Below are 16,806 nucleotides of genomic sequence, written 5' to 3'. Positions count from 1 at the left end.
GGGAAGGGCAGAGGCAGAGAATCTCATGCAGACTCCCTGCTGAGCATGGAGTCCATCACAGGGTTTGATTTCATGACCCATGAGATCATGGCCTGAGCCAAAACCAAGAGTCAGATGCTCAACCAACTGATTAGGAGCCTGGTCTTGATGCTCATTGTGACTCTTTCACATTTGGTGTGCATTTCAGACTGATTCCTCAATTTTTTTCAGAACACACTATCTTTTAGAAGAGTTTTAGATTTATGGAGAAATTGAGAAGATAGTACAGAGAACTCCCATGTACTTCACACCTAGTTTCCCTTATTATTAATATCTTAAATGACTAAGGTACATTTGTTACAATTAATGAACGAATATTGACATATTATTAACAAGTTCCATAGTTTATTCACATTTCCTTAGTTTTACCTAATGTTTTCTGCTTCTATTAAAATTTCTCTAGGGGTACCTGGATGGCTCAGTCAGTTAAGTGTCTCACTCTTTGTGTTGGCTCAGGTCGTGATCTCATAGTTGTGGGATTGAGTGCCACATCACACTCTGTGCTTAGCGCAGAGTCTGCTTCAGATTTCTCTTCCTCTCCTTCCTGCTCACTCTCTCTCTAATACATAAATAAAATCTTTAAAATAAAATAAAATAAATCTGATATTTTATTCATGGTTAGAATTACAGGTGTTTGAAAGGAAAATAACGTGAAAATGAAACAATGAAAATAGCATTTTCATTAAATCAAATTAAAGGCACATCTTATCAATGTGATTTATCATTGCTGGTCATGACTTTGATTACCTGGGTGAGGTAGCATTTATCAGGCTTCTCCACTGTAAATTTCCTCAAGTGTTTTGTAATTTCTGATAATTACATCATTTTGGCAGGGCTTTTTCTTTTGTGAGAATACCCTGTGGCCTGGGTGTTGGGCATTTACCTCCAGAGTGATTTTATATTTGCCAACAATAATAACCTCTAGGACCAATTTTTATGTTAATTTCTTGGGTTTGGGATTCTTAGACATAAGTAATATAAATTTAAAAACCAAACACAATGAAGTTGCAGGCTTGGGACACTTAATTTTTAAGTGGGGGGTGGGGTGGGAATCTTCCTTCTACCTTTCTTGAGCCAATGGGGAATTTTTTTCAAGTGTAACATATCTTGACTTTAGATGAGAATCTAAACTTTAATCTCACACTTTTGTATACTATTTTGCATCCCCAAATGAAAACCAGCCTCTTACCTCCTGGTGTCTAATTCCCCATCACCATGTATACTACCACAAAGGTACTGATAATGTGTAGTTTATATTATAGTTCTGATTCACTTTGTTTTTTCAGTACTCCCTTGTTTATAGCATCTAAGGATTTCCATTCCTTCTTGCAAGCTGTCTGATATATTTAAATTAATTTTTATTATATTTCATCCATAATTTATGTGAGTTTGTTGCAGAAAGGTGTTTTTTTTTTTTTTAATTTCCTCAGTCTACCATATTTTTAGACTCTAAAATCCTTCCCTCAATCTTGTTGGGGCTCTTTCCCCCAATAATACATGTGTGCAAAATCCCCTCCCATGTTATCTGTTCTGCAACGATATCACTATTTTATCCAAAATTTTCTAAGTCTCAATGGTTAATATTATTAGTAGGGAAAATAGCTATCACAATGTATATAGAATATTTCTTCACATAATGAAAGATTTAATAAAGATAAGATATATCATTTTAACTTGAGTGCAATTAAGATTTTAAAATAAATTAAACTTTAGCCATGAAAACTTAGGAGTAAATGTTTTTACCTTACAGATCCTCCTTGACTCATGATGGAGTTACATCCTAATAAAACCCATTATAAGTTGGGAATGCTATAAGTCAAAAATGCATTTAATACACCCAACTACCAAACATCATAAGTTGGCTTAGCCTACCTTAAACATGCTCAGAACACTTATATTAGCCTACAGTTGGACAAAATCATCTAACACAAAGTCTGTTTTATAATAAGGAGTTGAATACCTCATGTAATGTATTGAATACTGTACGGAAAGTCAAAAAAACAGAATTGTTGTATGAGTATAGAATGGTTGTAACCATATCAATTGTTTACCCTCATGGTCATATGAAATACTGGGAGCTATGGTTTACTTCTGCTGCCCAGCATCACAAGAGTATCATCCCACACATCGCTAGCCTGGGAAGAAACCAAAATTCAAATTCAGAGTACAACTTTTATTGAGCATGTATAGCTTATGCACCTTCATAATCTCAGAAAATTGTCAAACTGTTAAGTGAGGAACCATCTGTATTTTTCTTCTAAAGGTTGAACACAAGGATCATACAAAGGTTTTATGAAACACCCACAAGTTAATGAAATGAAGCCTATGTCAGAGAAAAGAATCAATTAGCTTTAATAAAACAAAACTATGAACCTAAAAAGTGATTATTTATATTAATTAATCATAAAATAGAGGTTATCGTTTCAATGTTCACACATCTATTTCTAAGTAACCTCCCATTTTCATATCTTAATATTTTAAATTAGAAGTGTATTACAAAATTAATTCATTGTTTTTGATGAGAAACCTAATAAAGTAAAATATTAAGAGGTTACTGCCCATAATTCTCACTTTCCAATGCTTTTCAAGCATGAGGTTCAATAGCTAAGCCAACCTTCTTTAAAACTTTTCCTACGGTGTGTCCTTGATCCTATTTCTAAATGAATGTCATATCTCATTAACTGGCATATTAGTACTTTAAAATTTTGCCGATGGATCTAACCAAGAAAAATCAATAATGAAAATAACATTTCGGATTGTAAGAAATAACTGGTAAAATACCTGAATGAAAGACAAGAGCCTTCCCTTCTTTCTATGTAATCCACGGAATGCATATTTTATGTATTTCATTTATACATCTATACAAATAAATATTGTTATCTTTATCCTCCAGGATTCAAAGCATATAATCATAGTATTTAAAGAAAATTATGAGATCCTGGTTATATAAACTTTTTATAAAGAAAAGTAAATACAATGCTTAAAATAATTACTGCATAAATATCAATATGATCTTCAGGTTGTCTGTTATAAGCATTTTTAAAAGTTTTGGGTTTTTTTTTTTAATTTAGAGATCACCTAAAGATAAAGAAATTATCTTTCCAGAACAATCTGGTCAAACTGAAATATCTAAACATGTTAAGAATCCAGGATAAGAATAATATCTCAAAATTAAAATAAAGTATCTACTACACAGTAGAAGCTGCCAGGGCTGTAAAGATAAGTTAAAAGTCTCTGTTCTCAAGAAATTTATTCCCTAATTGTAAAATATATCCTTCCAGGTTCTATCAGCTATGGCTGGAATGAGAAGAAGCATTTAATCTGCATGGGGCTACCCCTTTGACATGGCTTTTAGATGGTGCAGTTTCACTTAGAAAGAGGAGTAGGTACACCATCAATATGAAGAATAACTTCAAAATTTAGTTTTAGAATGCAGACATCATGGTGATCAAAGTTAGAGGTGATATAAATAAAGCATGCCTTCGGAATGGCCATTACAATAGGAAAGTTCAAGCACAGACATGACCTGGACTTCACACCCCTCTCCTTCCTCCACCCGGAAGCATCTGGGAGGCAAAATGACAAATGGCAGACAGGATTAGGGCAACCACGGCTGGGTCAAACTTCTAAGAATAGAACTAGACAAGCTCATGTGGAATGAGGAAATCATATACTCGAAATCCAACTGGTGTGGGCAGCTGCAGAGCTGGTCCCTAGACTGAGATGCAGGGAGAAGACTGAGATCAGAGGAGAAGACATAGCGGGGAGGAGCCTGTGTTAGGGATGACCACCTTGCCCAGGTTGTTCCAACGGAGGTTTGCTGCCAGCACCACTAGCACCAGAGTTCCGTTCTTCAGTTCTAAAGCTGTTGACCCCATTTTAAGTGGCATGCCTGGATGGTCAGAGGACACTATTTAACCAAAGTACAGATACTACGACTGAAGAACAGTAAGGGGTATAACTGAAGTACAGCAGGGTATCTATACGATATCTATCACACAGCAGGAAGTACAACTGAGTGGGTCATTTCCTTCCCCTCCTAGTAAATGACATCCATCCTCCAAGTGTCACCTCTTTTGGAAAGGCTTCCCTAACCACTCCAAGATGTGGATTTCATCTGTTCTGCTTCATTTTCCCTATATTAAGAACCTTTCTAGTTCTTCAGATACTAATGGGTAAATAAAAATTTATACTTCTAATTGCACCTATTTATAAGTATTTTTGCTACCTCAATGTCAAAACTAGTATCAGAGGTAATCACACATACTGTTGACTGAGAAAGGGGGGGGAAGGAAGAAAAGAAAAAAGGGAGGGGATGATGAAGGAAAAGAAAGAGAGAGGGAGAGAGGACAAAGGTAGGTTGGTTCAGTACCTAGCTGAATGTTGCAGATCTGGCCTGGCTCCTGGCCCCTACATCCTTCTTCCCCTCTCCTTCCTCACTTCTTGGTCTCCTGATCTCTAGCAGGCTCAACCTTCTGCAGTGTCTGGGATCAATCCTACCTGAGGCAGTCAAGATTTAAGCCTGTTTTCTATGGTTTAGCATCACATCCCTTCCTGTAGCTCTGCTTCTAAGACAGAGTTCCTGCTAACCAATAAAGCCAGGGTTCCTGAGTTTCTCTTGTCATTCTGCTCTCTCTCATGACTGAGACTATTACTACTCTCCAGGCCCGTGGCTGGGACCCCTCCACCTACTGAGCATAGGCCAGCTGACTAACTCACTGCCAGACATGCCTGATGGCCTCTCCTCAGACGCAACCCCAACAACCTACCTGCTCTCACTAGCCTTGGTCGCTCACTACTGACCATTATCCTAGATTCCTCCCAGCATGCCCAAGGCCTAGCCAGATCTCAAGGTTCAACAAGAGCGAAAACATGGAATCTCTGTGGGGAGTGACATATGCCAGGGAAATTCCTTCAGTGCGCAGAAAGAGGGTGAGAAGGCATTCAACTTTGCTTGTGAATGTTTACAAAGCAATTTATGAAAATACACCCACTTAAGCACACTCGAAAAGTTCTTTAAACTTTGTTGTTTTTCATGTTAGGAATTTTTGGTAACAAATCGGATTTTTTGTGAAAAGAGTATTTTTCAGGATATCTGTTTTGTTTTTTAAAGAAGGAATCTGATGCCTAAAACACTTGAAAGAACCTGGAGAATTCTATCAGTGAAACAGGGACAATGGTTAGTCACAGCGAAAGGGCTGTGTTTATTACCAAATCAATAATTTACGCTGAAACACAGTAGTTACTGAACTAGTATTTGTTGAATGAATGAATGAATGAATGAATGAATGAATACGTGCACATCTGTGTGTTCATATGTAGAAAAAGGTGATGGGTGGGCGAAGAAACACTGATGGCATAACACCAAATAGTTTTATGATTTTAGGGCTTTTGAAGCGTGCGTTTTGACACCTCACACAAACTGCATGAACATATAAATGGCCATTAATAACAAAAAGCATTAGGTATTCTCTCTGCAAATAGTACTGTCCAAACAAGAAACAACAGACTTCAGAGAAGCAGTTACTAACCCCAGGCCAGTGAACCTTGTTAATCTAAGGGGCACAAAGAGAGCAAGAAGCCTCTGGAAATAGTAAAGGTGATAATATATGCTATGTTCTCATTCTAGAAAAATGGCTTTCCCAAACATTCCATTGGGGGCTGAGTGTTTCTTTAGTGGTAGTTGCTTACACATAGAGTTTTTTAAGATTAACCTTCCACAGAGTCACCTCAGGGATAAGCTAGAAAATTATAGTATTGATACAAATATATGTGTGTATGTGAATAAAATAGCAGTCCTACTAAGTTATGTGTATAAAAACCCAACCTTAAATTGCCACTCTGTCAGAAGTCTAACATTATGCGTCAGGTTTCAGCACTCCAAAGCTTTGACAGACTGGAAAAGGAAGCAAATTCCATAAATAATGTCCTATTTGGTTTCTATCAGCAGTTACTGGTCTGATGTTAATTATTTTGACAATGAGAGGGGAAAAAACATTATCTAAAGTAAGAGATTATAAATTTTGTTCTTGTCTATTTAATATAATGATCTAAAAGAAATCACGGAATTAGCTCTTTAATTCTGATTTTTCTTTCTAATTCTGCTTCTTCACATAATTTGAGGCTACATGCAAAGATTGGGTCTTTTTTATTATTATATATTCCAAAAGTACATCACAGGACCTTGTATATGTAAAACATTCTTATTACAGACCAGTGAACAGGTATTTAAAATACAATGTATCCTAAGACTGAACCTTAAATACACAAAAAAGGTACATGAATCTGGGCAGCAACCCAAAGCAATCCAAACAGTCTAACTGCCGTTGCATGTGTGTTCAAATTACCAACTGAGCTTGAGACTTGTGAAAATAAGCCAAGGAAAACATCATTCATATCTCAGATGCATGTTTCCTGTCTTCTCATTCATTTTTCCTGGTGTAAACAGTTACCTACCTATGCACAGAAACAGCAAATCTGAAGAGCAAACACATATTAAAAACCACAGAGCAAAGACAAAGAGCTCTAGAGTGGAAGCCAAGAGCCCTGTCTTCTCATTCAACATTTGCCCTTTATAAGCGGTATAACATTGAAGAAGTCACCAAATCCCTCAAAGTCTCATTTTCCTCACCATTAATTTAGTAGTAGTAGTAGTAATAATAGTAATAAAACACTGATCTCATTTGAACACTGTGGCAGAGGTAGTTGCTATGTATTTATCATACCATTTCCTCTTTCTGGAAACTCTGGAAAACTCCATTCTTCCCAGCCTTCCTTGTAGTTAGGTTGGGGGGGTCACCTGCCTGAATTCTAACCCATGAAATATGAACAGAAGTGATATAAGCCATTCCCAAACTGGTCTGTAAATATATTTCACAAGACCTTCCAGCTCTCTCCTGCTGCTCTGTGACGTTCTTAGCAGCCAACCACACATCACACAGCATAGCTACAAGGTAAGAGAACAGCCTGAGTCTCTGTATTGCCACCTATAGGAGAGCACAGTTAGGAGAGGCAACAATCCTATTCAAGAAATAAAACTCATTTTATTAAGCCACTAAGATTTTTAGGCTTATTGGCTACCACACATAATATAGCCTATTCTTACTAATAAAATGACTAAATTAGAAAACAAAATTTACTTGGCTTATATATCAATGTGCCAAACAGCTAGCTATACAGGGTAGCAATGGCAGAAAGCTTGTAAAAATTTTTTTTAGAAATACTAAGGTTTTTCTGACATTATAGGTAATGTAAAGGCTTCCCGAAAAGTAGAGTCCAGGCACCACAGACCAGCCACATACTTAGGTAAGATATTAGTATTTGTCTCTGCCTTTAACATATCTAGGAAATAAAGAAAGAGATGATCCATTTTACCAAGCATTTCACCTAAAATGACTAGGCAGTTGTGACCCCATTACCTGTGTTCATTATAATGAATGTAGTCAGTGACACTAAATTCCTAGAAAGAGTGACCTCTAGCCCAATGATAAAAATTCACACCAATGTGAAGAGATTCCCTCACTTTCAAATCAGAGCTGAGAGGATGATTTTGACCATTTCTTTAAAATCTTCTTTTAGGGGGTGCCTGCCTGGCTCAGTTAAGCGTCTGCCTTTGGCCCAGGGCCTAATGGATCAAGCCTCACATCAGGCTCCCTGCTCTTCTGGGAGGCTGCTTCTTCCTCTCCCACTCCCCCTGCTTGTGTTCCCTCTCTCACTGGCTGTCTCTCTCTCTGTCAAATAAATAAATAAAATCTTTATAAATAAATAAATAAATAAATAAATAAATAAATAAATAAATAAATCTTTTAGGACACCTCTCTCCTTGGTTTATAAGCACTCAGGAAAAACAAAATGTGAAGATTTTACAGATAATACAATTTTATATACACTGATTTTGTCTAAATTTCAAGTACCACTTACATACAACGGGGGCGGGGGGAAGCCTTCCTGAGGGCCTGAAGAAATGGTACCTAAGAGAGCATTATAATTTCTTCTGTAGTGTCAGATTTTCTTGATCAAATTGTTTGGTCAACAAAGAATTATTCCCTTTAGAGGCTTTTGAAGGGATATTAATTCATGTCAATAAAAGGAATCCCTGATTAAATCCAAGGAAATTACATCAATTTAGCTGTCCCTTATCGGATGATTATGAAGTGTTACTTTACAAATATCACTGACAGGATTAAAAAGATTTGTCATAGAATCAGAAGACCAAAATTCAATTCAGAGAGGGCTAAAAATATTCCTTAAATTTAATTTTTAAATATAGCTTTCCAAAAATCAGACATGTACTTTATAGCAATCTTGACATCTCTAGAAGTACATAAATAAATTTAAACCCATCAATGACCTACTTTAAAGAAAGAAATTACAGCCATCTTAAATAATTGTAATTTATCTTTATGACGATGCCAAGTCACTAATTTAAGAATTCAGAAATTAGAAATTATGGCAAAAACTGTATTTTAGCAAAATCAACCATCTAGAGGAAGATAGTAAAGTATATACTTCAGGTAAGCAGAAACCTGAATTTGCTTATTCCTGAATTTCTTGACACTGCTAAAAATTCACGATATATCTTCTCACACAGGTTAGAAGAACCATAAAGAAATACAGGCCAAACACTAGAGTTAGTTCTATACACACCAACTTGTTTGCATATATTTAAACAAAACAGCTTGGCAAGGCTTTATGAACAGTAGCCTGCCTTCCCATTATGGCAGGGTCTATTCATTATCTACCAAAACCTCCATTCTCCCCTTCCTTCTTAGAGAACAGAACACTAATTCTAGAAATTCCATTTTTAGGTATTTATCTGAAGAAAATGAAAATGCTAATTCAAAAAAACAAGCACCCCTATGTTCATTGCAGCATTATTTACAATAGGCAAGATATGGAAGCAACCTAAATATCCAATAGAGACAGATGAATGGATTAAAATATAGGAGATCATGTGTGTATGATACACACACACACACACACACGCACACACACACACACACACACACACACACACACACACACACACAATGGACTAGTACCCATCCATAAAAAAGAATGAAATCTTGCCATTTGCAATAACATGGATGGACCTAGAAGGTAGTGTGGTAAGTAAAATAAGTCAGACAAAGACACATACCATATGATTTCACTCATACATGGAATCTAAAAAACAAAAATCATTAAAAATTAAAATAAAAAACAATACAGGTAAGCAAACAAAACAAAATAGAAACAGACTCATAGAGAACAAACTGATGGTTGACAGAGGGCAGGAGGATAAGGGGATGAATGAAATACGTAAAGGAAATTAAGAGGTAAAATCTTTCGATTATAAAATAAATAACACACATGGATGTAATGTACAGCATAGGGAATACAGTCAATAATATTGTAACAACTTTGTAGGGTGACAGATGATAACTAGACTTATTATAGTGACCATTTCATAATGTATGTAAATATTGAATCGTTATGTTGTACACCTGAAACTAGTACAAAATTGTATGTCAACTCTTCTTTGATAAGAAAAGAACAACTGGGAAGGGAGGGGGGGAAGGGGATAGAGGGAGGGGGAGAGGGAATGGAAGGAAAGGGGAAAAAAGGAGGAAAGAAAGAGGGAAAGAGTCTCATTCTCTCTGGTAGTGAGGTCTAAATAACCTGCAGAATCTTCTCCTGACCCTGCTCTTGGTTCCAACCAAAAAGAGAAGTTTCTTAAATATGTCACTCCACTTGTCACTCCTTCTTCTAATAGAGATGACCTAACACCTATCTGCTATATGCCAGAAGTACCAAGTTCTTCCCCCTTCTCCCACGTGTCCATTCAAGACAAGTGTTTTGGGGTTTTTTTCCCTTAAAATTCTGTTTGTTCTTATCTAAGCTTGGGTGAAACCAAAGACATAAACTTGGCACATGTCAATCTGTGTATGTGAGATTTTCCTCTGTTAAAATATATTGTTCTTATTCCCTTTGTAAAGCAGCTAAGATCACCATGTTTTAAATAGAAAGGTATCATGGATAAGAAATAGTCAGTATTAATTAAATACCACCTGGCCAGAATAAAACAAGAAAAGAAAATACTAAGTACTTTTTCATGAGCATATTGCTTCTAGAAATGAAATTATATGTATCTACGAATGACCCTTTGATAAATTTGAAGATAATGCAGGATTTCAGAGAAAGCTGCTTAAAGAAAATGACTCATCTTTTAGGGGTGATCTTTTTTTTATTTTTTGCCATCTTTCTTACTCCTCCTGACCCCCACATCTATAATGGCTAGAGCTCCATTTATTTACTCCAGTTACTACCACGGACCCTGAGTTCCATGTACTAGAAGAAAGAGCAGAAAAGAGCTTGAATGCTTGATGACACCATGGAATTACCATACAACCAGTCTAGTTTATATCTAGACTACTTGTACATGAGACAGATTTATCCTATTTAACAGTATTCATCAAATTTGTTAAAATACCAATATGTTTGTAAGAAAATCCGCACTATGGGCAATTTATTTTAATAATGTTTTCTTGACAAGAGAGACCTAGAAATAAAAATTTACTGGGAATAAAATAATAGAAATAAAAATTTCCTAACTCCCAAAGAAAATTTTCCCTTCTAATTTCCCAAAATACAATGAGAAATCCTGTCAATTTATATTTTCTAAAGTAATTTAGGAAAGAAGACAAGAAATACTCTGCCATAGAATGTGCATTGACACGTGATACATGAAGAGCACTTTCTAGATTAAACTGTTTTTCTATTATTTCTATTTCCAGGATTCTGTTTTCTAAAAATCTATTGATTCCTATAAAGGAACAATGATTAAGATTTTAGTTTCCAAATAAAATTTACCCAGTAACCTCCTGATGATGGCCAGGGAATTTTTTGAAAGTCTAAAGCTCTGTGCAATTACATTTACTTCAACTATGTACATGAAAAAAGGGAGCGAAGGGGAAAAGAAGAGAAAAAGAGCAAGAGAGAAAACAAACCTATTTATGTCCATCTGGGTCTTAAATGAAAAGCACCCTATTTTATTGCATACATTTTCCCACCACTATATTATACATAGATGGACTAGGAAAGTTTTCATCATTCAACATCTCCAAGATTTTAGTATCAAAAAAAATTCCCAGTACAGGAATCTCTCTCTTCTTCATCTCTGTTTGATCTCATTCGTTCTCCTCTAAACAATCTAAAAGAAAAAGCAAAGTGCCAATACTAATATCTTTTTTATTTTTCACAGTAAGTGGCTGATATATCAAGCTCACACACTACAAAGCCACAGCCTTTTTTTAAGTCATTATGATGAAAAAAGAAAAAAAGACCTAAATCCACAAGTCTCCAAATGTACTGCTTTAGAATTTATATTAAAAGTGACTCTGTCATCTGCTATATGTGTGTTTGTCTCAATAGCTTAGAGCTGTTACAGCTTATGCCAAAGGTAGAAATACAAAGTTTGAGGAGAAGAGCAACAGTATTCCACATATTTTGAAGTCCTTTAAAATAATATTTAGGCAAACCAATGTATATACTTTTATTATAAATTATTTTCTAGAAGATGATCATTTTTGTGGTTAATAATTACAGCTGAATTAGTTTTCTTTAAAGTATCACAGAACTTACTTAGTATCTTGTGGTTGGTGTGGTAAAAAATATATTTTAAAATAAGTGATGTTCAGGACTTACCACCTCCTCCTCCAAGAAGACTGGCATTTGCTGTTTAAAACAAAACAAACAAAAAACATTAAGTAATACATTAAAACTATAATATGCCAGATAGTTTAAGAAAAAGCTGGTGGTGATCATGTCTCTTATAAATACACACAGACTCACACTATGTACTTTCATATAAGGATAGCTTTTATTACTTTCTTATGATGGTATGAAAATTAAAATAATTCACTATCTCTTTTTTCTCTTCAAATGACTATTTTTATATGTATTCCCTTCTAATAAAATGAAGTACATATTGTGATTCTTTTATTTTCTATTCTATATCTAAATTAATCTTCTATGTTCTCTGTTTTAGCAAGTAGAGAGAGAATAATGTTATGTTTCAAAGGACAATGTAACATAAAAGAATAATAATAATTTTAATAAAACATCATCAAATAAAGCTATCCTAAGACATTGTGCAGTAAGAACCCTCAACCAGTAACAGATTTATTACTTTTAGCATTAACTTTTTATTTGAGGAAAAGAAAAGCGTTTTTGTAAAACAATGTTGTGCCATTTCTTATATAGTTATCCATTATCCTAGCACACATATTTATAGAAACCAAATACAAGCAAAATATAAGATAATTCCATTTGAATTTCTTTCAAGAGGTCAAATTTTCATACAGTACCATCGCAGTTTCTGCTGAAGTAGTAAACAACCTTATGCCTACATTTATCTAATCATCATAACAGCCAGAAAAAAAAAGTTAATATACATTGCACTGAGCTTCATTCCATAGAGTTCTTATGTATCATAGGCATTATCTCATGCCATCATAAAAAAAGAAATCCTACCGCAGTATAAAGAAAGTATGTGGCATCCAGGGTCTCTTTCTTTGTGTAAAAACCTGAAGTACCAAAAAAAAACTAAAGAAATTATTTAGGAAAGAGAAGTAGAAGTCTTTAACTTGGAACTTCAGTGTGCTGTCCACACACCGTTGCCATAATTAAGAGAAGCAAATACATGTTACTGATCCCATCAATAAGTACCGAATCATTTAACAACAAATGCCCACATTCATAATTCCATGAGGTTAAATATGTGATAATTTATACAACACTAAAGAGAATATCATGAAAATGCATGGAGACCACATGCCTTTGAAGGTCTTGACAATAGGTCAATATTAGAATATTAAATCTTCTTTCATATTATCTTCCAAGGACAGGACCATCTAACTGCCGCTCTTGCCTTCCTCTCAGTACTTTTTCCACAAACATGGACTAGATAGCAATGGCATTTATCAATCATAAATAAAACACACTTCTGATGTCATAAAATCTTCTGCCACTCTGGCAACTCAGGTCCCCAAATCTATCTGACTTCACAGTGAGAGTGTGATATTTACATAGATGGTAGCCAGGACTTAATGTCCTACACCAAATCAAAATTTATAGCTGTTAAAGTGGTAACTTGTTGCAAGGGCAAGAGGAAAGATGCTGTGAATTCTATTTTGGTTCTCACACCCCTTAGTGAATGGCAGAATTTCCATGATCAACCCATGTCTCTTGGCTAAGTCAAGTATTTTCTAAAATCTTAGCTACATGCATTTATAAAACCACATGGCATTTCACGCTCCTGCTGATTGTTTATTTTTATATGTCACTGAGAACTACTTCTCTATCTATAGGTTTTCCAGATCCCTGAAACTCTGTTTTCCTCCATCTTCACATATTCATTCGTAAAGAAAAAGGTATCCCCAAGAACAAATAATAATAATGAATGGTAGCTTTTCACTCAAATTATCATGGCCAGGAGCAAAATAACACAATGCAGCTACTTTCACCCAATGTTTAGCTCAATAAAGGTAGAGGTGGCCTGTTTTGAGAACACAGCCCAAGGTCCATCTGTTTAACTAGGCACTTATCCAATAGATGTGGGTGGATGAGTAGGCATAGGTGCAGGAACCAGACTCCCAGTCCTGGAGAAAAGTCAATTTATATCAGATGTGTACTCATGTCTAGATAAGTGTATCTGGTCACATTTTAATATCAACATAGAATTACTTTACCAAACTGTGGCAGCCTACATAATGTACTATCACCTTGTGTGTGTGTTTGTGTGTGCATGCACGTGTGTGTGTGTGTGTGCGTGTGAGAGAGAGAGAGAGAGAGAGAGAGAAAGAGAGAGAGAGAGCAGGAGGTGGGGAGGGGCAGTGGGAGAGGGAGAGAGAATCTTAAGCAGGCTCCACACCCAGGGCAGAGCCCAACACAGGGCTTGATCTCATCACCTTCAGATCATGACCTGAGCTGAAATCAAGAGTCAGAAGCTTAACTGATTGAGCCACCCAGGTGCCCCAACTTTACGATAATTTCATGTACATTACTATTCATGTAATAGAACTCAATCTAGGCTGCTAAAATATATTCATACACACACACACATACACACACAAATATATATATATTCTAAGCAATTCTGTTCTAATAACTATAATCCAGGTAATGATTTTTCTATAGAATTCATGAAATTTAAGCCTAATAATTTCTATTATCAATTTCTTTTTTTAAAGATTTTATTTATTTATTTGACAGAGAGAGAGAGAGCACAAGCAGGGGGAGTGGGAGAGGGGGAAGCAAGCTCCCCACTGAGCAAGGAGCCTAGTGCAATACTTGATCCCAGGACCCTGGGATCATGACCTGAGCTGAAGGCAGATGCTTAATGGGCTGAGCCACCCATGCATCCCATCAATGTCTGTTCTCAAAAAAATTTTTAATGAAATGTTTATTAGCAAAAATATCAAGGCAATTTTCTTCGGTAAAAGTGACATAAATGAAGGCAAATAAAAGTGAACCTTTATCATGATTTCAAATATTACTTTTACCTTCACGAAACACCTTATATATAACATAACTTATGCTCAACATTCAGTGGTCAGGTGGATTAATATTTCTTCCATTTTACAAAAGTGAAAATGACTTTTGTGTGTCTAAAATTAATAGTCATTTAATTTCTACTTAATTATCTCTAATAAATTGAAGTATATCCCAATTAAATAGGAAGCCCCTAAAGACAAGGTCTGAGTTTAATAGTTTGGACTGCACCTAAGAAGCTCTCAATACATGTTTTCTAATAATGGGGGAATTGGTAAGTTTAGTCCAATTTCTTTTTGATATTAGAGGTGTTTGTTTATTTAAGTCTGTAGAAAGAGCAAACTTTGGTCCTTTTTCTGCCTGTAAAATCAAGGACTATTAAAGAAACTTTTAAAATTTCTTTGGAAATACTTAATGATCAAAAATGTACAAAATATGTTTATATATTTCTGTCCTACCTAAGTCCCTTGCTGGAGGGAATTTTGGACGTCCCTCTTATTCTCCAAGCTTCACAAAGAAGGAAAAGGAGAAAAGAAACAAAGAAAACTTGAAGTTTATGAGCATTATATCACTGCTTCTAAAATAAGATTTAAAAATCTCTTTTCTGAGCATGCTAACCAGCACTATTTTATTCATATTTTCCTAAATTAAATACCCTTTCTACTACTAGAGAAGTAGAGGAAAAAATCAAGCTATGGTAATTGTCTCAAAAATTGATTCAATGAGAAACTAAAATGAGCCATTGCAAGTTAATGAATCTGTGTATTGCACTTTTTCATCCCCCCAAAATAACAACTCAATGAGATGAACAGTTTCACTGTTTATAAAGCAAAAACAAAACAAAACAAAAAAAACCCCAAAAAACACTGAACATAAAATGGGAAAAAGATTTACCTAAATCTAATTTCAAAGTGGCAACTATGGAGAATTTATTTATGATATCCTCACCAAATGATTAATGTTTTAGTGTTTTTGAGAAACTATTTTCTTCCATTTGAACTCAGTTTTGAATTTTTTAATGAAAATTATCAAATTTCTATAGGTATATTCATTTTTAAATTATCAATACCAAAAAAGAAAAATACAATCTTGGAAACTTTTCTTGGGATAATTAGCCTAAATGAAAAATTACCACACATCATTACCAATAGTATCATTATTTCATGTGTTTCTCAGAACATAAATGGAATATTACCTACCCTCTTTCTAAAAACATTAGTTTGAATGACCCTCTCTGTGTGTATATATGTTTGTGTGTGCATCCATTTGTATTTTTTTACAAATATAATTAAATTGTGGATCAAATAATGAAAAATAAAATTACTGTATACTATAAGTAATCTTCCATTACTGGAAGTTCCTAAATGGAACGCATGCCATAACATTATTAGAAATGTAAGACAAAACTATAGTTTATCAGACACCTAAAGGACTTTTCCTCCTAATATCTCAAAATCCTTTTTAGTCTGTATAGGATAATAGGAAGAGCTGGGTAACCTATTTCAATTATGTCTGAGTTTCTAAATAGCTCAGTTATTTGGGTAAGTCATAGTCAACTATCTTATTTATCTTCCTCTACCAGGAAATTTAGAATTATCAGGGATGGCAAACAAATTTCCTACAATTCTGATTCATTAGTTAGAAAAACAAACTGAGGGCTTCAGGGGGGAGGGGGGTGGGGGAATGGGATAGGCTGGTGATGGGTATTAAGGAGGGCACATATTGCATGGAGCACTGGGTGTCATACGCAAATAATGAATCATGGAACTTTACATCAAAAACTAGGGATGTACTGTATGGTGACTAACATAATACAATAAAAAATATTTTAAAATAATAAATAATAAAATAAATAAATAAAAAGAAAAAAAAGAAAAGATTGTCAGTACCTCTTGATCTGAGAAAGACTTTAAGGCTAAATCTAGGCTCAGTGGGAAAGACAACTATGATCAGTTAATAATACTGATGACAGTCAGAGTGGGGTAGGGAGAATTGAAATGGCAGCAGACATGCCACATATTAGAGATCTCTGCATCAGATAACTTTTCTTAGTTTTGACAGTTCTCTTAGATTTGATAGTTTTTGATGCAATAAAATTTTATTCAGTAATCTTAAAAAAACAAAACCACTAACCTAACATGTGCCTGCCTTGTATTTGAGCATACTTAACAGATCCTGCAGTTTGTGAGTCTGAAATACAGTAGCTCCCATTGATCCACAGGGAGCATCTTCCAA

At 35.0% G+C, this 16,806-nt stretch overlaps 1 protein-coding gene across 3 annotated transcripts in view; it reads right to left on the bottom strand.

Annotated features, from left to right (window-relative positions):
• Window positions 1-16,806, bottom strand: part of MACROD2 (mono-ADP ribosylhydrolase 2) — a 1,872,659-nt gene that overhangs the window by 1,430,198 nt on the left and 425,655 nt on the right. For all 3 annotated transcript variants that reach the window (XM_057312671.1, XM_057312670.1, XM_057312672.1), the window contains exon 4: window positions 11,725-11,754. In XM_057312671.1, coding sequence (XP_057168654.1) covers window positions 11,725-11,754 — 30 coding nt within the window. The remainder of the gene's footprint in view (window positions 1-11,724; window positions 11,755-16,806) is intronic.

The sequence above is a fragment of the Ursus arctos genome, unplaced genomic scaffold, assembly GCF_023065955.2.
Source record: "Ursus arctos isolate Adak ecotype North America unplaced genomic scaffold, UrsArc2.0 scaffold_16, whole genome shotgun sequence".
NCBI classification, from domain to species: domain Eukaryota; kingdom Metazoa; phylum Chordata; class Mammalia; order Carnivora; family Ursidae; genus Ursus; species Ursus arctos.
Note: the sequence above shows the minus strand (reverse complement) of the source record. Positions and strands in the feature narration are given on the sequence as shown.